The sequence below is a fragment of the Melopsittacus undulatus genome, chromosome 16, assembly GCF_012275295.1.
Source record: "Melopsittacus undulatus isolate bMelUnd1 chromosome 16, bMelUnd1.mat.Z, whole genome shotgun sequence".
Lineage (NCBI taxonomy): Eukaryota > Metazoa > Chordata > Aves > Psittaciformes > Psittaculidae > Melopsittacus > Melopsittacus undulatus.
In genome coordinates this window covers 2,198,375-2,222,426 of record NC_047542.1, presented here as the reverse complement: position 1 = coordinate 2,222,426, position 24,052 = coordinate 2,198,375, and the positions used below count along the sequence as shown (strand labels likewise).

General features: G+C 44.9%; 2 protein-coding genes across 3 annotated transcripts; one reads left to right on the top strand and one right to left on the bottom strand.

The window, feature by feature from the left end:
* Positions 1-2,857: 2,857 nt before the first annotated feature.
* Positions 2,858-13,935, bottom strand: DYRK3 (dual specificity tyrosine phosphorylation regulated kinase 3). Of its 2 annotated transcripts, none has more exons than XM_034069799.1 (3): positions 13,817-13,935; positions 13,044-13,155; positions 2,858-9,444 (listed from the first exon to the last, which is right to left on the bottom strand). In XM_034069799.1, exons 1-3 carry the CDS (start codon positions 13,885-13,887, stop codon positions 7,873-7,875), a joined length of 1,755 nt encoding a protein of 584 aa, XP_033925690.1. In that variant the 5' UTR covers positions 13,888-13,935; the 3' UTR covers positions 2,858-7,872. The 2 variants fall into 2 exon arrangements, with proteins under 2 accessions (XP_033925690.1, XP_033925689.1); XM_034069798.1 differs by having other exon boundaries at positions 13,044-13,159; positions 13,817-13,924.
* A 413-nt stretch (positions 13,936-14,348) lies between these two features.
* EIF2D (eukaryotic translation initiation factor 2D) lies at positions 14,349-23,948 on the top strand. Its single transcript, XM_034069859.1, has 15 exons — positions 14,349-14,597; positions 15,411-15,601; positions 16,174-16,257; positions 18,222-18,312; positions 18,953-19,060; positions 19,649-19,935; positions 20,151-20,268; positions 20,689-20,734; positions 20,844-20,947; positions 21,327-21,485; positions 22,189-22,278; positions 22,383-22,478; positions 23,179-23,299; positions 23,438-23,612; positions 23,683-23,948. The coding sequence occupies exons 1-15, from the start codon at positions 14,542-14,544 to the stop codon at positions 23,751-23,753; spliced, it is 1,797 nt and encodes a 598-aa protein (XP_033925750.1). The 5' UTR covers positions 14,349-14,541; the 3' UTR covers positions 23,754-23,948.
* The last annotated feature ends 104 nt before the right edge of the window (positions 23,949-24,052 follow it).

Here is a 24,052-nt window from a genome sequence, read left to right as displayed (position 1 = left end):
ATAGCAATTAACAGCATTAATTGCCAATGATCAGCAGCTGGGCCTCACTGAGCTCCCCAAGCAGGTGGTGCTGCCTGAAGGAGAGAGCACTGGGGAAGCCAATGAGAAGGTAAAAGATTGAGATTGAATATTAGGGAATAAATCCTTCATTCTGAGGGTGCCCAGAGAAGCTGTGGCTGCCCCATCCCTGGCAGTGCTCAAGCTGCAGCCGGGGCATAGGCACCCCCATTTCCCCCTCTGGGGGGGACAACACCAGAGCTTAGCAACACCTTGACCCTCCCACCCCACCAGAGCATCCCTCAGCCCCCATTGCCCTCCCACACGGGTACCGGTGGTGCTGACAGGGCTTTATCTGGGTGGAAAAACACTTGGGGCACCAAGCAACAGCTAAAAGTGCCTGGGGTCAGGTCCCGAGCAGCTGGAAGGGCTTTGCTCTGAAGCCACCGCATCCGCCCCAGCGTGCTCACCCCGGTAACAGGAGATGCCATTGCAGCAGTGCTGGGACCTGGCATGTGGCTGGAGCCAGAAATAAACCTGTTTGTGTAGCAACTGAGAAAACAGCAACGGGAGCAGGCAGGTGAGGTGGGGGGGGGGGGGGGGGGGGGTGTGTCAATGGCTTGGTTTGAGGCCAGAAATAGGTATTTGGGTGGAAGAGATGTGTTTATATTTGAAAGGGGATTTGCTTGGGATGGGAGCTCCCCAGGCTGTGCCTGCCTGTGTTGTTTCCATGCAGGTCTGGGTCTCCTCTGGCTTCAGCAATATCAGCACTGCCTTTCCATGCACCATCCAGTTCTGGATGCTGTGTAACCTGGGACATGCTGGATACGGAGCCAGCAGCATGTAAAGACAGGCTTGAAAAGGCTTGTTCCAGTGTCCCATTGCACAGAGAAGCTGTGGCTGCCCCATCCCTGGCAGTGCTCAAGGCCAGGTTGGACACAAGGGGCTTGGAGCAGCTGCTCCAGTGGAAGGGGTCCCTGCCCGTGGCAGGGGTTGGAGCTGGAGGAGCTTTAAGGTCCCTTCCAACACAAACCAGGCTGTATCCCGATGTTCAGAAGACATCACCCACATTGCTGTGTGCTATCCCCTTCCCACAGTGGCAGGATCCAGTGGTAGGAGCAAGCTCCATGGCCAGCAGATGGTTTGATAACTGAGTCCAACTGCTTGTATGCAATATAAGAAAGGAAGGTGTCCCCTGAAATGGGGTCCACCAAAAGCCACATCTCTTGTGGCCCTATGGGGAAATAAAGCATCTTTCTGTTGCCAGCTCATAGGAAGGGCCATGTGTGCATTAGACCCTGCAGTGTGATGGGGAGTGAAGCTCTGGGTTTAGCTTAATAGAAAACAAACATCATCAAGGAATATTTATCAAGGGTTGTGTCATTCTTGCGCCTTTCCCATCACATGGGGATGTGTCAAAGGATCATGCTTAACCGTGCAAGTGCTGAAGAGGGGTCTGGAAACAGTTATAGCAAAGCATGTGATTCCACTCAGCCAGGGAAAAGAAGGAACTCCAGCTTGGAGGTCTTGCCTCTCTTTTATTCTCCTGCCATCTTATTGCTGCTTCTGACGGCACCATCAGTGTCCCACAGGGTGAGAAAGACAACGATGAGGGAGGTAAAATGCTGCTGCACAAGTAACTGGAGGCAGAGCATGGAACCGAACCCTCAGGAGCTCAGCTCCACATGAGTATCACTGCAAAACCATCCGGAATGGTTGGAAAATGGAAGCTGAGCTGTTTGCTCCCCCCCAGAACAAGCAGTGTTATACCCTGCCCATGGCAGGGTGTGGAACTGGATGTGCTTTAAGGTCCCTTCCAACCCAAACCTGTCTATGGTTCTATTCTACCATTCTAAAGGTGCATTTTTGAAGATCACTGGGGTGTGGGTATCTGGAAGGTGTTAGAAAACACAGTTACCCCCTCCCAGTGCCCAAGGTCCTGCCTGGAGGCTGTAAAAGGCCTTAAACCACCCCTGCTTTTTCCATGTTTCTATCTAAAGAAGAAATCAGCATCTAAACCCTCTCTGCACGAGGAGAAGGTGGGCAGCACATTTCTTTGGGTGTATTCATTAGCCCAAGCCTGGAGGGTCTGCCCATCTCCAGCCCCTTTCCATCCCATGTCAGAGGAGCTGGCAGCATCAAGCCCACACCATGCCAAAGGCTCATTACTCGCTGAGCTCCACACAGGGCATCAGCAATGAAGGGAATGGTGAAGGGGATATACAAGGGATATACAGCTCATGTCTCAGAGATCCAGCCTCAGCCAAGGAATACCCCTCTCTGCTTGCTTGGCATACTTACCCTGTGCTTATGGCTTTGAGAGCAGAGTTCTGGTGTGATGACTTTGCAGCTGGCTGCCCGCCCCTCAAATCTCAGTTCATGTATGCATCATTTGATCATATAGCTCCTAGCTAAAGACATGGTTATTCCAGCATGATTTCATCTTCAAACTATTCCAACATCCACTCGTGTAGGCTACCCATTTATAGGTTTCTAATAAAAGCAAATCTTCCTTAAGTGGCTATTACTGGATTTCTCCTTTTAGCCCAGGGATAAGCAGGATCCTGGGCTTTAAAAAGCTCTCCAGTGGGCTCAATGAGAAAGTGACAACTGAAGAATGTCATGGCCGAGCTGCGCCGTGTTCTAATTCCAGCCCCACTGAGGAGAAGAGCATTTGTCAGATCAGAGCATTCCTCACGTTTAGCACAGACACACTGAAACCATCTCCTCACACAGAGCCTGAGAACATTCCAGGCCTCTCCAGTTAGGTGTAGTGTGGCACCCAATGCAATCCAAGGCAAATTACATCATCTGGGAAAAATTAATACTTAAATAAAGCAAAATCAAGGACTTTCAGGACTTTGCTAAAGAAAATTCTGTCTTTATTTTCCTTTAAAAATGAACCGGGATACAACTTGAGGAAATATCTGTTCATTACATTGAGATACAATAGCTTGAGACTGACTTATTCCCAAAGTGTTCCTTCACAGAGTTATAGTCACATGCACCTTAAATGTTTCCTACAGTCCCCACCATATTACACCTCATCACAATACTTATAATAAACAGGCTAACCTGTAAAGTCTTCAGACATCGACACTGAGTATGAACCTCTGCAATGTGTAAGAACCCCTGAAGAGTCATTTGGTTGCACCGAGACAGATGTAGGCTGGTAAAATAATAAGGCACAGTTCTCTGGATGGGGAACACGGGTTAGTCTTTAGCAACACTGACTCCCTGAGCCAGCCAGCCCGTCTGCAAGAACTGCATGTGGAGTCCCTCAGTGCAGGGACAGCGTTCACCTACCCAAGACTGCTCTCATGGCCCCAGGGTTTTACCTGTTCCAGGGGGTTCAAAAGCTCTATCAGTGGAGAATGCAGAAAGGCTCTTGTATGGGAAGAATGAAGTGTATGCATCTCCCCAAACCCTTATCAAGTTAACAATAAAAACATAAGAAATATCAAGTGGTATCTATGAGAAGCTCCAAGTATAAACCCATGATGTCCAGCTTATAGAACTACCAGGAACCCACAGCTCCGGGTGCTCAACATAGAATCAACTAAGTTAGAAAAGCCCTTTAAGGCCATCAAGTCCAACTGTTACCTCGGGACTGCCAAAGCTCCTGGGTTTCTCACTGAAGCAAAGGCTTTCTGCGCAGAGTGGTTTGGATCTCAGCTGGGTGCTGCAGGGAAGTGCAGCAGAGTGATCCACAGGGCTTTGGCTTCCACTTCCACAGCAGCCCATGGGGTTTGGAGCCAACACTGCAGCAGAGATGGCTGGGTGCAGAATCAGCCATTCGCTTGTCTGGCTAGGATTAGTAAGACATTGCTGAGATCATCATGTGTATGTTCCACAGCCAAAACAGCTACTACTATTAAACAAGGAAAAATAGCTGCAGTCTGCAGTGAATATCCCTTTAAAAAAGACCCTATGTTTAGTCTGGAGGTAGTTTTAAAGCAGATGGGTGTTGCAAAGAACCTCTGCTGAGAAAATGCTGCTTATAAAGTTTTGAACTGCATCAAAGTCCTAACAGGGCACAAGGATTGGAAGGAATTTCACACTGAGCAACAGACTCTTCCACAAAAGTTGTAGAATCCCAGACTGGTTTGGGTTGGAAGGGACCTTACATCTCCTCCAGCTCCAACCCCTGCCATGGGCAGGGACCCCTTCCACTGGAGCAGCTGCTCCAAGCCCCTGTGTCCAACCTGGCCTTGAGCACTGCCAGGGATGGGGCAGCCACAGCTTCTCTGGGCACCCTGTGCCAGTGCCTCAGCACCCTCCCAGGGAACAGCTTCTGTAAAGCTTTCCAGTAAGTCTGTTGTGAATTCTCAGGTCACTGCACAATGGGATAAAAAACTAGCGAAGAGCATCTGTTGTACACAGATCCCTAGGATCAGGTCACAGTTGGAAAACAAGCTTCATGTTCAGCAGCTGGTGTTGGTAAGATCAAACCTGCAAAGAACTAAAGGCAGCCTGAGGGGGGTGTGTGCCTGTGTGCCTGCAGCACCGTGTTCTGCAGGGAAGACAATGACTTGCCTGTCCCACCAAGCTCAGTGAAACCCAAGTTTCTCCCTGCATGGACAGGCATTAACTACTTGGAGCCCAGTGTAAAAGCAGAATGTATTTGTCAGATGGGATGCGCAAGGTGGCATTTGTTTAGATGAAAATATTGCTAAACCAAACAGTTGGAAATGCAGACAATAAACAGAGCTTGTCATTTACAACACAAAGACAACAGCAGTGTGGTAAACATTGGGAAGGTTGTAAAGAAGGTTTAAAACAGAAACGTGATGGCTGTTTTGCTGTAAACCCAAGTAAATGTGCATTTGTTTTATGCTGACTTCCTAGAACACAGCTGAAGTTCCAGTGGAACCTCACCATGGCTGGCAGGTTAACAAACCAGCAAAGCAGAGAGTGACCCCAAAACCAAAAGCTGCTCTAGTAATCTATTCAGACAAGGTTAGTTTTAGATCACTTTTGAAACTACACCATCCAACTATGCAGGCCATGGTCCAACCCTACACACGCAGCTGTGGGCAACTGTGCTAATTCACAGGGAACACAAGTGAGGTGCTTGCAGGGATGATTCCTCAGCTCTGTCCCAGCTAGGAGATGTATCAGCTCATGTGGAGTGCTCTCCCAGTGCTGGGATACTGTGTCCCCTCACTGAAAGCAATCATTTCATAAAGAAATGGCTTAGTTACTGGAAACAAGACTAAAATATTCCCTGGAATATTTATATAAAGGATAAAGAAATCCTTTTCAACCCAGTAAAACACTGCTGAGGCTGCTTCCTTTTCCTCCTCACCTACTATGGCTATATAGACAAGAGCCCCAAATTAGCACGAACAGTTAACTATGCTCTTCATTTTAAAATGCAGTAGTCCCCAGTAAGAAAGAGCTAGTCTGACACAGACACAACTCATAGCAGGCACCCTGTGCAGTCAGGTCATGCTGAACACATCTTCTACACAAAAAGGAATTAGCTCTTGCCAGCTAATTACTTCAGCTGCAGCTTTCCAGCACCAACCTTGAGATTACTGTGTGCACACCCGAGGCTCCCACATTAGAAGTTACCCTCTAGCAACTACTTCCCAGAAGTCACAAGAGAATGATTAGTTCTCCATTTGGCATTTTAGAGATGAAAACAGTTTAGAACCAAGATCCTGCTCTGTGTTCCTAAGAGATCTGTTTGTACAGCTCCTAGCGCACCAACACTCCACTGCCTCCTGCCAGGCTCCGACACCACCATTACTTTATGCTCTTTAAACAAAGTGCTTTCCTATGCATCTTTCCTAACAAGCTATTGCTCCTGAAAGGTTTCTTTCTCCTCACTCACCAGGTATATTCTGTTAAAAAATGCATAGATAAAGGGCAGAGGAGGAAGAATGTTTCTGGCTTCTGAAAACATGCCACATCTATTAGCAATTCTGCTAAAATCAATGGTATCTGCTGCCACTTCCCCCCAAATCACTTCCCCAATTCTCCATTCAAATAAAACTTCACTAAACCTGTCAAAATAAAAATATACCAGTCATGTGTTATTATGAAGTGAGCCATGCACATACCATAAACCTTGGTACCACTTGTAGGTGCACAGATAAAGGTTAGACTGTTATTTTACTATTCTTACTAAGCTTATTGACCTCACACTCATAAAACAAAAGAACTCAGAAAAGCCACGTACACAGAATCTCCATTGAAACAACAGCCTTGGAAAGTCTGGAGCTTTGGCTCTCTTTCTGATGTTTTATACAGGTCTCCACCCAGCATTTCACCAACGCTGTAATTAGAGCACAAGAGAAAAAGCAGCCCCATCTTCTCAGAGGAAGGGTCTTGCATGGAACATGCGGTCACCTTATCTTAAAATTCCCCCTGATAATCCCTTTGTTGTAACACTAAAAACCTGCGACACAGAAACTCGTTCGATTTCAAACCTGCTGTTCAGAAAAAGCTCTAAATTGTGTTTAAAATTCTGTGCAGGCACCTGGCAAGAGATCAGATGGTTTTGCAAATGGACTCGGGCCATGTGGCTGCAAGAAGTAACAACCCGAACAAGTTGTGCTGTTGTCATTCCAGGTCACGCCACCTTTTCATGTTCTGGGAAGATAAAGGAAGAGGAAATACAAGCTCACGGATTTCAAGAATGAGAAAACACAGACATCTCTCTCTCAAGGGCCTGAAGGAGTAAGATTAGAAATAAAGCAACTCCTCCCATAGGGCATTTTGATTTGGATTCACCAGTTCTTGCACCTTCTCAATCTTTTCCTGGTATTCCACAGATTATGCTTAGATTTCAGAGCATGCTTCCACTTATTAGGTGTGCCCCTCCACTCCCAGTTTCTATTTACAGTCCTGGGCCTTACAAACTTGTACTGTCTGATAGGGGTGGCATGTTTGCTTTTTATTAAAAGAGCTCCATGTACTGCAAAGGAATTCACTCTACAGGGCAAAAATAGACATTAAGCTGACCAGAATCTCAAAGGTGTGAATAAACCAGCTCTTTAAGTTCATCATTTTTGGTTTGTGAACAACACAGGCAAACAAACACACACACCTGGCAGAACTGATGCTGAAAATTAATAAATCTGAGCTCCAAAGCAACATGGAATCGATTCATTAGCCCTGAACAAACCAGCACACACTTGGAATGGATCAGTCCTGATCTTGAATTCCCCTCCCAGCTTTCCATGGAGTTCTACAGGAAATAACAACTGCAGAGAAGCTGTTAGTTTGATCAAGATATATCCTCTGTTTCAGGACATTTCTATGCTCCTTTGGAGAAAGAAAAGTAATATTCAGATGATAAAATTTCAACACCAAATTCCTTTGGTGTCTACATCCCATGGTACTTTTAAAAATCTCAGTCAGGGTAGATAAGGGGAAGGCAATGCAGAGAACTTAAATTCTTTAAATATGTTAGCAATTTGCAAGTTCCTAATGCATTACATTAACACATTTGTGCTTTTGACAACTGATGTAAAAACTCTCCTAAAAAGAGTTCAGTTGGAGATGAACTGAAACATGTATTATAAATCCATTTTCCTTGCTGTCATAAGCAAAAGAATCTGTTAAACCGTCCTGATAAGAATCAGTTTGATTTCTAACCCAGCATTATAGGCATGTCTGCCAAACTGTCATTTCACTCGATAGCTGAGCTGACCTACCCAGTCAGGTAATATATGCACCACATTGTGAGTGAACAGTTGGATAAAAGTTAGCCCTTGAAATGTGTACATTTGATGGAGCTTTTTGTAGTTGAGATTTAGCCTCTAATAAAAAGTAAAACCATTAAAAACCTCTGCATTTAACTTCCTTACACATTATTAACAATTAAAATACAAGGGATGTATTCTGGAAATGCATCATTCTCCATTAGCTGACCAGTTTGGGTAGCACAGTACATAGAGATATACCTCCACTGGAGTCAGTGGTTAAGTTAGCCCTCAGCTTGTTGGCTACTCCAGCTACAGGAGGCAACTTGGAACCTATTCCTGTGAAAGAACTTGTGTAGCTGGAAATCCTCTTAGTGGAAGGTTTGTCAGTGCTGGGGGGTTTGGGGGTTCGTTTACAAATCCAAGGGTGTCTTAAAGCTTGACCCGGTGTCATGCGTGTGGAAGGATCCCAGCTGAGACACTCCTTCAAGAACTCTATAAACAAGGGATCATCACAACCTTTCAGTGCTGTCACCCAGTCTTTGTTCCCTGGAGCACCTCGGACTTTACCCCGGCGTGATCGACTCCCATTAAGGGTCACTCTTCCATCTGCATGTGTAGTCACAGTGCAGTAGCGAGGATGACCCTTAGAGTTGATGAAGTTCTTGGCTCGCTTGGATTGATCCAAAAGCTTCTGAGGTGGCATTCCAAGAAGTTCCATCATACAAGCCAGTTGGTCTCCCTCATCCTCTCCAGGAAAGAGAGGGTATCCAGTCAGTAGCTCCACCAGAATACAGCCAAAACTCCACATATCTATGGGCATCCCATAGCGACTTCCCAAAATTACCTCTGGTGCCCGATAAAATCGAGACTGAATATATGTGTAGACTCTTTGGTGCTCGAAACAGCTGGACCCAAAATCTATAACCTTAATTCCACTCCTTCCTTGCTGTTTTAGGAGGATGTTTTCTGGCTTCAAGTCACAGTGTATGATTTTGTTTCTATAAAGGGCATCCAAACACTGCAGGATAGAGTGAGCAAACTTGCGCACCAGTTGGATACTGAAGCCCTGAAACTTATTTCTTTTAATCAGCTCATACAGGTTCATACTCAAGAGCTCAAATGTCATACAGATGTGGTTCCGAAAGGTGAAGCTTTCCAGCATGTGGATAACATTCATACTGCCTGTTTTATCCTGCTTCTTCAGATGCTCCAGAATCCGAATTTCTTCTGCTGCTTGGCGATGGAATCTCTTTTCATTGCGCACCATCTTTAAGGCTAAGTGTTGGTGGAGTTTGTGGTCGTAGACTTTAGCAACTTGTCCAAAACTGCCCTTGCCAATGATTTTGAGGACTTCATACCTGTAAGCAAGATGGTCGTGGGGCACATGAATGTAGCTGCCTTGTTCATCGTCGTAGCCTCCATTGTTGGGGCCACCGATTACCCCCTGCCTCTTTTTTGCAGCTGGACCCACAAAGTAGATCTCAGAAAAATTAAATATCTCCTGCTGTTCATAAGCAGATAACTGATGTTTGTACTGTTTGACAGCTTGCTCTGGAGCTTGGGAAATGGCTTTATGTGCTTTTGAGGAACTACCACCACCTTTAGAAGTGCTTATGCTCTCTATGCTTCTATCTTTCGTCAGGGAAGGAAGAGATCTTTCTGAACTGGTAATTCCCGTAGTCTGAAGAATGCTACTCCTTCTGTTCCCAGAGTCCTCAAATAATTGCTCCACTTTGACCTGACCTCCAGTCAGAGGGTGATCCTTCATCCCAAGTTTGTTGCTAGAAACCTACAGATGAAAGAAAAAATAAAAGTTTTATTTTTATGATTATGCACAGACTGAGAATAAAATCAACAGATTTTATGTTGATGTAAAACATCAACAGATTTTGCATTTCTGTTAGGAACAACGCCTGACCTAAACTCACTTGAGTTACAAGCATAGTTATAGAAGGGTACACAGAGAATGCAGCTTACTAAAACAAGCACCAACGTACTTTCAAGTCCATAAAGGGTAAACCCTGGACAGTCAGACACTCCACAAGGACACAGTACCTATCTCCCCTAGCATGCTCGCAGTCAGCAAACAGCCGGGAAGCAGCTAAGTTTAGCTCTAACCGTGGGTGCAGCAAACACAACCAAGGACAGATGCAAGCTGCACCTGTCTGAAACATGCAATGTAACATCAATGCACAGGAATATTGCAGAGACAAGTGTGCCAGAGGAGACAACGAAATGAGAGAGCAGGTGACATGAGGCTGGTAGAATGGGCTGAGTGAGGAGCAAAAGGGTGACAAGAGCAAGATGAACCATATTTAAAAGTGAATGAGAGGGTTTTCTGTGAAGGGGAAATACCACAATATCCATAAATCCCTTCAAAATCATGAGAACTACACAAGTATCTTAAGACAGACTTTGAACATTTGAGAACTTTTATTCCAGCTTAGTTGACAGTAGTCTGTAACCGCTGCCTCTTACCGCCACATATTAAGCTATTTACATCTTAAATGAACATATAAAAGGCAAAAAAAGCACTGTGAAATGATTCAAAAGTGTTATTTTTACAATCTAGCAAATGCTGAACTCATTGGAGCTCTGCTCCTTTCTAGAAGAGCAGTTATCCCCCTTTTCTACTCACAGATGCTCCATGCTGATCGGCAGCAGAGAGGTGTTGGCTTAGCCCGTGCAACCCTGAAGAAGCCATGACTTAGAGTAGCAACATCTGTTTTCCATTTTGGCCTTTAATCTAAAAATAAAGACTTGAGGCACATGCCAAAGCGAAGCCCTGAAAACCAAAATAACTACAGAGGAATCAAGCAAAAAATATAAATAAACCTGCAGATCCACAGCAATAAAACCAAATTCCTTTTTAGTTACATACAATCCAACATCTCGGCACAGTCAGTAAATAAGGGAAGTGAATGTTCTTGCCAAAAACAACTACACACGTCTCTTAAAGAGTCTGTTTGCTGGTGCTGCCTTGAAATGTTAACTCTTGCTCGCAAGCCTTCAAAATAAGGCATTTCCTGCATAAGTCAGTCCTTATCAATGGCAAGTAGGGGCTGTCGGATATATCCTACCAATTGCACTACTCTGGGTCCTATCAAGCCCCAAAATACAGTGTACTGGGAGGAACACGCCTTTCCAGAAAGCCTGAAACACAAAAACAAAGCCCAACCCTTGTAGTTTCGAATAAACGCCTTTTTCTCGGAGCCTGGCTGAACCTGTGAGATAAGAATGACATGGGCAGAACTGCCTAAAAGACTACTTAGTCCAGCAGACTCCAACAGGGACTTCAGAGATAAACATAAGCACAGAATAAAGTTCACACTTGTTTTCATGGAGGGGACAGGAAAGAAGGGGAAAAACAAACCAAAACAAGTCTGTCCCATAGCAGAAGTCCAAAACATGTTGTTAACAGTCTGAATGTCACCAGTTGTAAGCAACACGATGAAGTGACCTTGCAACGAGTGCTACATCAGCAACTGCTGTTGCTAATGCTGCTGTTTGTAGCAAACACTTGGTACCTTTGAATCTCTATATAAGGAAGGGATTCATAATTCCATTTATCCTGGAACTATTTCTTAATGAAGAAACTACACTTTGGATCTCAAACCCAAAGCAACAGTCATTTAAGCAGCGAGAACTCCATTTTCATCCTCAGAGGACCAAAATCATTTGCCACGTGACAATGAGACACAAATATAGATCAGTCTTAACTTGAACTCAGAAGAGCTACACTCAAAGTCAGATGACTTCTGGGGAACACGAGCTTTCTTTCAACAGCTTCTTTTTACAACTTGCAGCCTGCACAGGTTTTACTGATAAAGCACTATTTGCAGCCAAGAAATTCAACTGACAAAGAAGATTTTCACGTACTTATAGAAGCATTTTAACTGAGAAAGAAACATTTAACCCAGTTCCCACACAACTGGTTTTGCACAAGTGCATCTGAATTAAACTGAATTAAAGCCATGTACTCTCAAAGCAGAGATATTTGTGTTCTCTTGTAGCTAAGATGAAAAGAATGTACAGCTGCAGACATCAGAACCCTTGAACTGTAATGGAACGTTACATTGTAATAACAAAACCTTGCATGAAGGAAAACAAAGATCACTTCTTTCCAGATATTTTCCCCACTAAAACTGAGCATCATGATGTTCATTCCTGCACACTTCATCTCAGTTCTTGCTCACAAGATACCGCTGGGGTTGTATTTTTTTGATGTGTCATCATGGCCAAACTAAGCCCTTTATAATCCTTAATCTTGCCTTAAGAAGTAAACAGGCTTGACAGACAAAATACAGATGAAGAGTGGGAAAAAACAATATTCATAGAGCTATAGTTATATTTGTATTTAACTGGACAGTTCCATTCCATTTTCTCTTTGGTTATGAACAACTCAAGTTACACTATGACTTAAAACCTGCAGTTTAAGAGTTGCCATGTCCCTGCAAAAAACCCCAAACCACCCACTGCCCTTCAAACTCCACTGTTCAACAAACCTGTTTCCTCTACTCTTTCTCAATATTCCCAAAAAGGGAAAACACAAACCCATGCTACTGAGTTTGCCCAGTGAACGGCATGGACCAAGCTAACTAGTATCTGCTACAGCAAATTCCCACAAGGTGATGATCTTCAAATGTGTCTTACTCAGTGACGTGTCTATTTTCACTTCTTAGAAAGTGATTTTTTTTAAGTTCAAGCTCCTTCACTTCTGCCAGAATTCAACAAGAGCCAGGTCACGTTTAGAAAGCATATAAAGGTCAGATCACTGTACAGCTAAACATGAGCACGACTGCTCAGCTGAAAGGAAAGATCTCGTAACTCCACATCTGCTGAGGAAACAGCATGCTTATGAAGAAGTATGTTAACACCTTCACTCCATAAAGAGCTATTTTGCTAGCAAGCAAAGCAGCAGATAATGGCAAAGTTTTCAGAGAAGAAAGATACTTTTGTAAGACATTTGGCAGCCATGCAAACCCACGCTGCTCCTCCTGCTGTTCCCAAGTACTTATCTCCCTGCATTTTCATGAGGGAAGCTAAAATGGAACCGTGTTAGAGACAAAACAAAGCATCTGTGGATTTACATACTTACCAACATACAAGGTGACATGGCACAATGCTTCAACCTTCTGGAAAGCAACTTTCTTGATTACAACAGGCTGAGGATAGTAAGATGATTTCTAAGGCTGCCTAACAAGCTCTATGTTGAACACAATCTCATTTCTATGCCTGGTAAAAGCACTAAGCAATCATGTTAATAAGCTACTACAAAGCTGCACATCCCATTTAGATTTATTCTTTGTAGGGAGACATCTAACTCCTTGACAGTTCTCACTTCCATGCAACCCAATGTGAAGACCCAAACGGCTTTAAAATACTCACATTAGCTCTTGCCAGGGAAGGAAGTCCTGAGGGGCTGTGTTCTTCATTTGTAGCCTCTTGGTACCTAATTTGATCTATCCTCATGTAGGAGTCATACAATCCATCTCCAAACCTGGCTGCAAACGTCCCACACACGAACCAGTTAGTCACAATAATTCACAGCTATACAGACAAAGCTGAAATGTGTTTCAGCACATTTCAGGCTGTAAAATCATCAGTTCTTGTTCACTTAATAAACATTTAGGATTTAACTGTGTTTTAATACCACAGCAGAATGCAAAGCTCCAGGAAAATCTTAATTTGCGACTCTTTTAATTTGGAGCCTCTTTAAAAATCAGCTTTTGCACTGCAAATATATCTTTAATAAACACCAACAGACACACTCCCCATTTTCCCTTAAGCAGGATAATCCCGAGCTGGCCTCATGGAGAGGGACAACCGAAAACGAGCCTAACTTGAATACTTGATAGGACTATCCTTTAAAGTAGGTTACCCATTGAAAGCGATACGTGGGAATTACAGTTAGATTTGCTGCCGGGGTGTGCGTGTGTGGAACAAAACGTTCCCGTGCCCGTCTGTGGACAAACCCCGTTCAAGAACCCAGAAATGCGGCTTTCAACGCTGCTGGCTCCGCATCGCGCTCTGCCAACGGGAGAAGCCCCGTCAGCCGCGGCCTGCCCGGGCCTTCCCGAGGCCTCGCTCCCCGCAGGACCCCCGCCCGGGGAGGCCCCGGCGGCAGCCTCAGCCCTCTCCCTGCCCCGCGGCCGCCTCACCTGCACCGAGGGCGGCCTCCGGCTTCCTGCCCAGCAGCATGGTGTCGGGAGGGGAGCGGAGCGGCCTCCATCCCCCGCCGGGCCCGAGCTCCGCCGACCAGCGCTGCCCCGGCGGCCGCCGAGGCTCCGGCGAGGCCGCGGCCGCCCGCCCGTTGCCACGGAAACCGCCCCCCCTCACCCGCCGCCGGGCGGCGCCTGCGCAATGGCGGCAGGGGGGAGGCGGGGGGAGCGGGCAGGGAGCGGGGCCTGCCCGGGGCTGCGCTCCCCTCACCGGGTGAGCGCGTTACGTTGGGAACCGGAGCTCAGCCCCTCCGCCTGCCACTGCCCGCTGCTCGTCCCGCTGCCGCGCAGCGCGGCTCCCGGTGCGCTCCCGGTGCTCCCCCGGTGCTCCCCCGGTGCTCCCCCGGTGCTCTCCCGTTGCGCTCCCGGTGCTCTCCCGGTTCTCCCCCGGCGCGCTCCCGGGGCTCTCCCGGTCCGCTCCCGGTGCGCTCCGGTGCTCTCCCGGTGCTCTCCCGGCCCACAGCAAAACCCGAGCGTGTGGGAAGAGGCCCCGTTAGCGTTGAACCCGCAGCACCCGCGGGCTCCGGAGGGCACCTCGGCCCCGGGCTCGGTGCGTGCGGGGCCCGCGGGGGAAGCGGTTTCCACCCGGACGCTTTAGTGCGGCGGGCCCATGGCGGCCGCCGCGGCCTGAGGGGAGCGCGGTGCCGGCGGGGCGCGGGCCCGCCATGTTCTCCAGGGCGTTCCGGGTGAGATCCAACACCGCCATCAAGGGGTCCGACCGGTGAGTGCCGAGGGGGGAGCGGCCCAGGCCCGTCCCGGGGCTCGGTGGGCCCAGCCTGACATGGCCCCGGCCTGGGGCGGCCGTAGAGCGGCGGCTGCGGTTGGCTTGCGGTAAACATGGACCATCGCTCTGAATCCGAAATGTACCCTTCGCTTGAAGGTGCTGATGTAATTAAATGAGATTTAAGTTAATTATGTCGAGGCCCAGCTGGTCCTTCCCTTCTACTTTCCGTGTAGTGATGGTGTCTGACTTGCTGGTCTTTGGAATTTAAGGTTCACTTGATATATCTATGAATGGCCACACAAAGCCCCCTTGTGCTGCTCACCACCTCTTAAACATCAATTAAAAGGGGGGTGGAGGGAGAATTCCAGCTGTTCCTCTATGCTGTGGGTGACAGGCCCAGGCTGAGCAAGTTCAGCACTCCCAAATCTGCTCAGAGCAGTAATGAAATCACAGCACGAAACGGGCACAGGCAGCAACAGGAGATGTTGGCAGGTCAGAGAATCGTAGACTGGAATTGGGTTGGAAGGGACGTGAAAGCTCATCCAGTTCCAGCCCCTGCTGCAGGCAGGGACACCTTTCACTAGAGCAACTCACTGTTTAAGATAGAATATGAGCCCTAATCCTAACCCATATTTGGCCTTTTCCCAGTATTATTCCAGCTACCTCATTTGTAAACCCAAACACAAATGCTTCAAACTATCCTATGTGAAAAAGTGGGAATGTCACGAACAACAAAACAGTAACGACTGTTCCAAGAGTTGTTTTGAGTCCAGGCTGCTTTATAACACGTTTGTTATTTTATCATTGCAGGAGAAAACTACGAGCTGATGTTGCAGCAGCTTTTCCTAACCTAAGTGCTGAACAATTGGCTGAGTTTATTCCAAACAAGGAAGAGCTTAATGTCATCAAAATATACTGTCACAAAGGGGAGGCCGTCACTGTGTACATGAATAACAAGAACCCAGTACTGTTTGAAATCGAGAAAGCTCTCTATCCAACAGGTATGGGGAGCGGACTAGAAAAATCCTCCCTCTTTCTTTACTGGGCACCAGCCTCTCCCCAAAAGATTTCCTTGCATCTGTCTTAAGTACTCACCCTATAATATCACTATACTTCATAATCTTCAGTGCATTTATTCTAGCAACACCTTTGCAAAATTAGTGGCATTTCTGGATTCTTTTTGCAAAGGGAAATTGATCTGATTGGAGGTTAGAAATCAGGACACAAGTCATAGTTTAGCATCTTACCCCCCCTTTGCTCTCTTCTGTCCACTGCAATTCTCCCATCCGGGAGTAGCAGTTTAGCTTAAAGTGTCCTTGCCTTAAGGAAAATGATGCAAACATGTGTCTGTATCCTGTATAATAATTCGCAGGAGCTTGAATGAACAAGCAGTTTAATTTTCTCCATCGCTTCTATTAATTGTAGGATTGCTGTGACTGGGGTTTTCTTGATTGCCCAAGTAGCAGGGGAGTGTTTAGTTGTGTTAGTATTGTACTGGTTAAAGATGGAAAGAAACAACAGCTGGAGAAGTTTTGCATGATGTATTTTTGAATCTGGTTCTGTTTTGGGACAGTGTACACCCTGTGGGTCTACCCAGATCTTCTCCCTGCTTTCTCGACATGGCCCCCTGTGCTACAGAAACTAGCAGGAGGAGCAGGTAAGAGGACTAGAACTTTGCCACAGTGCATGGGTAGAAGGAGTTGCCTTCAGGGCTTTTTTGATGTTATCTTTCCCAGTGGCAAAACTGAACTTGAAACAAAAAAGGATAAAGAATAAGCACTAAAAAATAATCCATGGTGGTGACCTAAAAAGGGAAATTAAATGAGCTGTAAAAAAAGCTTGTGGATGAAACAAAGTAGGTTAAGCTGTTTAAATGCACTGTTCCATGTGGGAGAGTCAGATCTGGAGATACCTCCTCAGGGTGATGAGCAATGCTGAGCTGGGACACAGAACTGCCTTTGTCATTGGTCTTTTCTATTACTTGCCTTGAGCAGCTGAGTTACTTTGCTGCCACCCTGCCTCCTGTCAATTCAGAGGTGAACTAACTTATCCTGTGGATAAAACACAAGTTTATATTGGAGCCTGAAGTTGTAATCACTGTCAAGTAAACTGTGCTTGTGCAGGTGAGGTTGAATTTGAATTCCTGGGTTTCTGGCTCTGCCACCTAATTATGGATCAAGACTAACAAGAAAGGAGTTTATTTTCTGGAACCTGCTTTGGATGCATTTCAGCCTTAGAAGAATCAGGTCTTTATAAACTTTAAATTGCTGAACTGCTCAACCAGAAAAAGATTAAATTGCAGCTGCTGCAGCCTTAGTCTGGAAACAGAAGTGTATGTTGGAAAGAAATGTCTTTTTTTCATTACACAGGATCTAAAGGATAACTCGAGTCCCTCTGCTTTTGGGGAAATAAAGTGCTTGAATGTGTAGCTATGATAGACATCAGAGCAAGCCTTGCTGCTGACTTGTAGTGACCTAGTTTCTGGGCAGGGGAGGGAAGTCTTATTAATGGGAGAAGGAGGCTGATGAAAGAGGGCTGCAGGTCATTCATCTCCCATGGCAACCAGGCCACCTCTGGGTATGATCCAAAGATAAGAAGCTGGCCAGTGACAATGGCCAACAAAAGGAGAGGTAGAGCCACGTCTCAGAAATAAAAGAGGAGGAAAGACTACCCAGTGCTGCAGACATGGAGGGAGGGAGCAGATTTAGGGTGCATTCAGTTACAGAGAGAAGCAAGGTAGTGCAATTTGTGATATGTGTTCGGTGAATTCAAATGCCTGCTGTCTGTCCTGGTTGGTTCCATAATACACACATCTGACTTACCTTGTCACGTTAAGGTCTTTGTGTGATTTCTGTCTTCATAGATGTGGATACTTGCTTGCAATTGCAGGATTCATTCTAGATTTGCTGAAAGTAGTTGTGACAGTGAATGGGAGGAAAAATATTGTTGGCTTCCTCAGCCTAGGCATAAAAACTTTGATGCTGAGAAGGAAAAAGTGAGATGCCTTCAAAACCAAACCATGGAACACTGGTCAGTCTCAGAGACAGCAGGCTCTAGACAGCTGAAGCTGCTGTGAGGGAGGGCAGAAGCTCTTTGTATAGTTCTGTGATGATGTGATGCCACATGTGCAACGAGGAAAACTGTTTACTTACATGCCAATCTATTCATCCCAGATATGAAAGCAGGAAGCACAGCAGAAGGTATAATGTTTTCTGTCCAGATTAGCAAGGAGATGGTTAAGGCTTCTTCCTCCTGCTGAGGATTGTTCCCAGCTGAGTGTAGCTTTTGTGTGAGATCAGGAGGGCTGGGTCAGTACTGGCAAATTTTAGGCAATTCTCTCCTCAGGGAGAGAGCTGCTGGGATAACCTGTGCTTGGGGCAGGGGTGAATAAATGGGTAGTTCATACTTCCCTGTTCTGCAGGTTTTTGGGATGTGCCCAGCAGCCTTGTGAATGGGATCTCACTGCACAGGGTGGTACCAAGAAGTGCTGCCTTACTAGGAGAAAGTAGTAGTTGTAGCTGGCATGTGCTCAGCTATTAAAAGGCTTGGATTTTTGCTGAGTAACAGGAGGGATGGGGGTGGAGGACTTTCATTGAGAAATGGATGTGCTTTATTCTTCAGATCTGATGCTGCCAGGAGTGGTAGTGCCACCTTCTGGCTTTCCTCAGGTAGAGCGGGGCACGCTCTGTGCTGTCACTCTTTTGGGAAACAGGTACGGAGGATTCCTTCTTCATGTCTTTGCTCAGAAACTAAACGTGAAATGAAGCTATTTCTTTTACAGGGAGACTGGGGAAATTTGAGGAAATCAAAGCAGAATGGTTCTCATGTGCTTTGTGCTCTGTACACTGGAAAATAGAGCAGAAAATAAAATCCACTTAAGTTTCTGCATTAGGATATGTTTGAGCCCAGGTAGACAGCTTTGAAAACTGGTTCTTTTGGACCTGTGGGGGCACAAGTGGTAGATCTGTTTTGAAACAGTAACTTTTTAAACAAAAGATTGTATTCTACACAGTTGTCTTTTGCATCAGTGAGGAAATTCAGAGTGAGGGAGCAGTGCTAAAGCTGTTGGGGTTTTCCCCCATGATAGTCTCTTTTGGCAGTGCAGATGCTTCTTGTATATTGTTAAGGTAAAGAATGTGTCACTGCACAACTTTCAGTTCAATATCACAACTGCATGTAGCCTTGGGATTCTTTGAAAGACTTCACATCCAAGAGAGATAACCACAAAATACCTAGATGCTTTAAAAACAGTGGCTTGTAAAGAACAAATTCAGTATATCACAATGGCACAGGCTGTCTCTGTCCAAGTTGCACAGTGTATTTGTGCTGTAATACTCCCTTCGTTTTCCCAGAGCTCCAGTAGCAGTTGGAGTTGCCACTATGTCCACTGCAGAGATGTTAGCTGCTGGAATGAAAGGGAAGGGCTTTGCTGTCCTGCATACTTACATGGATCACCTCTGGTGAGTATATTGCCAGGCATTTGGTAAAATATGTAACAAATCTCATCAAAATCTGTGCCCCAGGAAGCTTAAATCTGTCTGCTCGACATGTTGAGTCATCTGGGTACAGTTTGTGACCATTATTAATGTTTCAGCCCCATGGTTTTGGTAATCACAGTTTTCTGACAGAATCAGGTGTCTGTCCTGACATCTATCCATTGTATATCAGTTCCTTCAACCTGAGTATAATTATTATAGAAATGAAGCTGGAACACCCCTGTGAGATATTCTGATATTAGAAAATCATCTTGTTTTAGAAAAAGTCAATTTTGAATCTTTTTTACTTAAAAATGGTTATCTCTGCCAGTGTGAACTAAATGAGTCGCTCTGCATTTGGATTCAACTACTCTGCTCAGTTTTAAATTAACATTCTTGTGTGGAACATTGAAATTATGGAGGAAGAGGAGTTAAAAATACATAGTTTTGAGAATGCAGAAAAAGATCCATGCAGCTGCCAGTGCCTTTTATCGGGCTGACATTTGTTCATTGTCCTCTGGTTTTCAAAGCAGTATACAGGAAGCTATGTTATGTTTTCTCTTCCTTTTATAGGGAATATGGTGACAAATCTAATCCTCCCACCTTAGCTCCCTTGGTAACAGATTCTGTTGACAAGGAGAGTGCTGAAGATGAAGAGATGGGGGGGAAAGAGCCTGTCATCAGCCTATCCACTGATCCATTGCAGCAGATGAATGTTGGTGATTTGAGCCTGCAGGAGCAAGACAGTTGTGCAATACTGATGGGAAAGGAGGAGCTTGATGAGAACAGGGCTGCAGAAACAGCTGAAGATGCCAGTACAGAGGGTCTGCAGGAACCTGAAGACAGTAGGACTCCACAAGGTATTTTTGCATACACATGAAACCAAATGATGCCCCTTTAGTTTGCTGAAGCCCATACCTGCAGTCTAGATTATTGTGTATTCTAGACACTTCACTGTGAATATGAGGCAGAGACAATTCTGTGGATCTGAAAGACAGTCTGGAAGAGCTGAGTGCTGTGTTCTGAAAGAGACAGTACTCACGGCTTGCTTGTCCTTTTTTTCCCCTCCCTGCAGAGCAAATGGATGCATTATTTAATCAGTGCTTTTTCCATGCCTTAAAATGCAAAGTAAAGAAGTCAGATCTTCCTCTGCTCACCAGCACATTTCTACGCAGCCATATGTTCTCATGCTGGTATGTGGTAAGATTTGCATGCTGGGTTCTTGTCTTTCAAACTGTGGAGGTCAAGGGTGAATATTTAGGATGAAGTTTTTGACTCAAAAGTAAAACTCAGTCATTCTCTAAGGTTGTCTCACTTCTTACTCTGATGTAAAGGTGGTCCAGACCAGGATATGCGCTTGGTAGATAACTGGAGTTGGCTGACATTTGATTTTAGATTGCTTAGTTACTTAAATGGCTGTTTGCCTACCCACAGAAACGTCAGCACTAGTTTCACTCATCATGTTCTATTTAGTAGCGTGTTTGAAGTAATTCTCTCTCTGTGTGATTTGTTGTATTTCTGCTGTTAAGAAACTTTTAGCATAAGTAGCAAGATTTAAGAAGAAACGAAGGGTGACTTGTAACTAATGACCTTTTAAAAAAATCCATTTATAGCCCTGCTGGACAGCAATTGGACATAAAGAAATCAAGCTATAAGAAGGTGAGATTTTTCTGGCTAGTTAAAGCAAGTGACTTCAAGGCAGCCAGAAATACATGGAAAAGGGATTTAAAACGCTTGACTCCACATTTCTGATTGTTACCTCCTTCAGTTCTCTAAATTCCTGCAATATATGCAGCACCAGAAGATCTTACAAGTGAAGGAGCTGAACAAAGGTGTCGAGAGCATCGTGGAAGTGGACTGGAAACATCCAGAGTATGTAGAATTATCATAGTCTTTTAAAGAATTGGTAGTCTCTGAATCAGAGCCAAATGTGCTTAGAATAGCTGGACAGATTTACTTTTCCTCCAACATCTAGGGTTTTACTCAGAGTGAATAGTGTTTAATGTCACCTGAGTAAAGACATTTAAGTGTACATTTGAAATGTATTAAAGGACAAATATAGTTATTGCAGCTAATGCTTCAAAATGCTGTTCTTCATCATGTCCTTTAACCCACAAACACAGCCCCCCCCTGCAGTGGAGTGACTCTGGGGGCACTGACATACTGTACAATACATTGTTAGGTTTTAGTTTTCCAGTGTAATGGAAGCATTAGGTTTCAATCCCCTTACACCAAACAATTCTTGTTTCAGAATTAAAGCATTTGCAGTTCCTGAAGGATTTTCTTCTGCTTCTGCTGCTCATGACAGCAAGAGTGAAGATAGAGAACAAGTGTACCATGCTCCTGAAATCATTCCACTTTACGGGGTGTCAACAAAAATGATTCCACTCTTTCAGGAATCTGGACACAAGTAAGCACTGTGCAAGTCCAACAAAACCATTGTTACATGAAAAGAGGTACTAACAATTCCATGCTGTTACCATGTTGTTAGCCCTCATGGGGAGGGCTGTCAGGAAAGGTGATGAGAATCAAGAATATATTCATTGTTTCACAAAGGGAAGACAGACAAGAGGCTGTGACAGCTGCCTTCAGTGAGTACTCACATTACTTCTCCTACAGCTAAAGGGGGTGATAAGTATCAAAATCGATACATTTTACTTGGATTGTATTAATTTGCCATTGGATAAGGCATATTCTACCCTCGCACATTATGGTTTACTTCAAAGGGGATGCCCTGATAATTTAAAGAACTCACTTGCCTTCTTGTTTCCTAACCTTGTCTGTTTGATGTAGTGTAGATAGCACTCAGCAGCAGCCTTTCTTCAACTCGAGCACTTTAGTACAAGTTACCCACAGTCCCCTCAAGTTAGGGGTGCCGTTAGGCTCATCCTCCCAAAGTAGGCTCTCAGAAGCAAGGGGCTGAGAGTCTCTGTAATTACTGTGAACCTTTTATCAGGTGTATGGCAGGCGAGGTGTAACAAGAAATCGCTCCCTAACTGATGTATTTCAGTACTGAGCTGTTGCTACCAAATGTAGTCAAGGTAGTTGCTGTCTTCTTAGTGACAGAACCCAACACCTAACTACTTAAAGTAAAAGGTTTTCTTTCTCTTTAGAAAAGGCAGCAGCCTCTCAAGCAGTGAGGTGAGAAACATCATTATTAACTATGTGAAGGCTAATGAGTTGGTGGATGAAACAAACAAAAAGTAAGTAGACAGGGAATTTGTCCTGCCCTGCTTCCACAGGAGGTGCTGAAGTGGGAGTTAAAACGTGAACTACTTTGCTTCTAATGCCTGTTGTTGTTTTGTAGCTTGGTAAAGGTGAATGCCATTCTGTGTGACTGCCTGTTAGATAAATCAGAACAAGATGAGATCTCACACCTTAAATGGGATGACCTCTTGAGCAGGTGACTGTTTTCCCAATGTGTTGTTTATGTATTATACAGATCTATTGCATGCACCTCAAAGCTGTGTGTTACTGGAGCTACCTAACTTGGAGCTTCCTACTGGTAACACAAGAGAGAAATACTGAGACCTTCACTTGAAGGCGTTCTTAATCCTCACCATTTAGCAAGCATCTAGCATTAACTGTTGTTAGTTTTCTGTTTATCTGCTAATCACTAATCAGGGAAAACTTACTAATCAAACAGTGCCTGGTTCTGTGTATGATCATGTACGTATTTATAAAGCCATCCTTTGGAAGAGATGGCTGAACATGCCTTTTGCTGTCATCCTGCTCTTTATATATCACACAACTTCTGCATTTATGACCTAGACCCACCTAGATCCAAGAGGCCCTAGTATCTGACACAAGACCATTGTTCCCACACATTGAGAAACTTTGCCTCAATATCCCCAATGTCTTACTTGCCTTGAGCTTCTTCATCACACAATGCTTCAGAGGCACCTCCAGCAGCTTTCTTGATTTCTGAAGCCAGGTTTGCTTGGGGGACAGTAACACAGCTAATGCTGAATTTTAAACTGAAGTTGCTTCACTCATCTGTGAAAAATACAACTGAGCAATAGCTTAAAGATAAAATTAAAGAAGATTTTCTGCTGCAGCTTTGCTGTGCTGTGTGCACTAACTCATGTATAAACTGTGTTCAGGTGCCTTGAACGACTGCAGCCCTTGCATCAGGTGACATTTTTTGGACAAGAACCTATTGTGAGGAAAGGAAACATTGAGCCCATCGACATAAACATAGCACAGAGATCATCAAATAAGAAGGTAAAAAAGAGCTAAAACGAGGGGGGTTGAGCAAAGCCCAGATTGTGAGAGCATCTTTGGCATCTGCTTTATCTTGGGGTGAATGAGCCATGACTTAGTGCATACAGTGATATTTGCAATAATTATTAAAACCTATAGGTGACAATTATCAAGAACCTTGAGCTGTATGGACTAGACCCACAGTGTGTGGCCAACATTCTGCAGCAGAAAGTACAGGCCAGTGCCACCATCACCCCAATATCAGGAACAAAAGACAGAGTTCAGGTCCAGATCCAAGGCAACCAAATCCATCATCTGGCCAAGATGCTGCTAGGTAAGTAGGTTCAGGAACTGGGCTGGGACTGAGCTCTGAGTATTTACCTGAACTCTTGGTTGTGTTGCAGAAGAATACCAGCTACCTCGGAAGTACATTCGAGGCCTTGAGAAGGCTCCAAAGCTTGGCCGGAAGAAGTAAGAGGGAAAAATCTACTGTAAGAATTACTCAGATCTCATTATTTATACAAGTGTTCTGCCAACAAATCCAGGCTAATGGAGAGGCCCTCATCATTCAGAAAAGAGTGCTGGAGGTTTACAAGGTCTAAGATTTACCCCAGTATTAATACTGCTCCAACTATTCATTTTTCATAAAATAAAAGACTGAATAAACTCCCTGGCATTATCCTTTCCCATCCACTTTCTGGAAGTTCCTAATGGTGCACTGGTTTTCTGGCTATTTAACATCTTTGGTTTGCATCTTTTAGCAAAGGCTTGGTA

Bases quoted from the DNA above. Each gene is read 5' to 3' on its own strand.
- DYRK3 (XM_034069799.1), bottom strand. From the start codon at position 13,887: ATGGAGGCCGCTCCGCTCCCCTCCCGACACCATGCTGCTGGGCAGGAA. The intron at 13,156-13,816 runs GTGAGGCGGCCG...GTTTGCAGCCAG, and splicing joins GGAGGCCGCCCTCGGTGCAG to GTTTGGAGATGGATTGTATG. The intron at 9,445-13,043 runs GTGAGTATTTTA...TTTCATCTGTAG, and splicing joins CTTCCCTGGCAAGAGCTAAT to GTTTCTAGCAACAAACTTGG.
- EIF2D (XM_034069859.1), top strand. From the start codon at position 14,542: ATGTTCTCCAGGGCGTTCCGGGTGAGATCCAACACCGCCATCAAGGGG. The intron at 16,258-18,221 runs GTAAGAGGACTA...TTTATTCTTCAG, and splicing joins GAAACTAGCAGGAGGAGCAG to ATCTGATGCTGCCAGGAGTG. The intron at 21,486-22,188 runs GTAAGCACTGTG...CTTTCTCTTTAG, and splicing joins TTTCAGGAATCTGGACACAA to AAAAGGCAGCAGCCTCTCAA.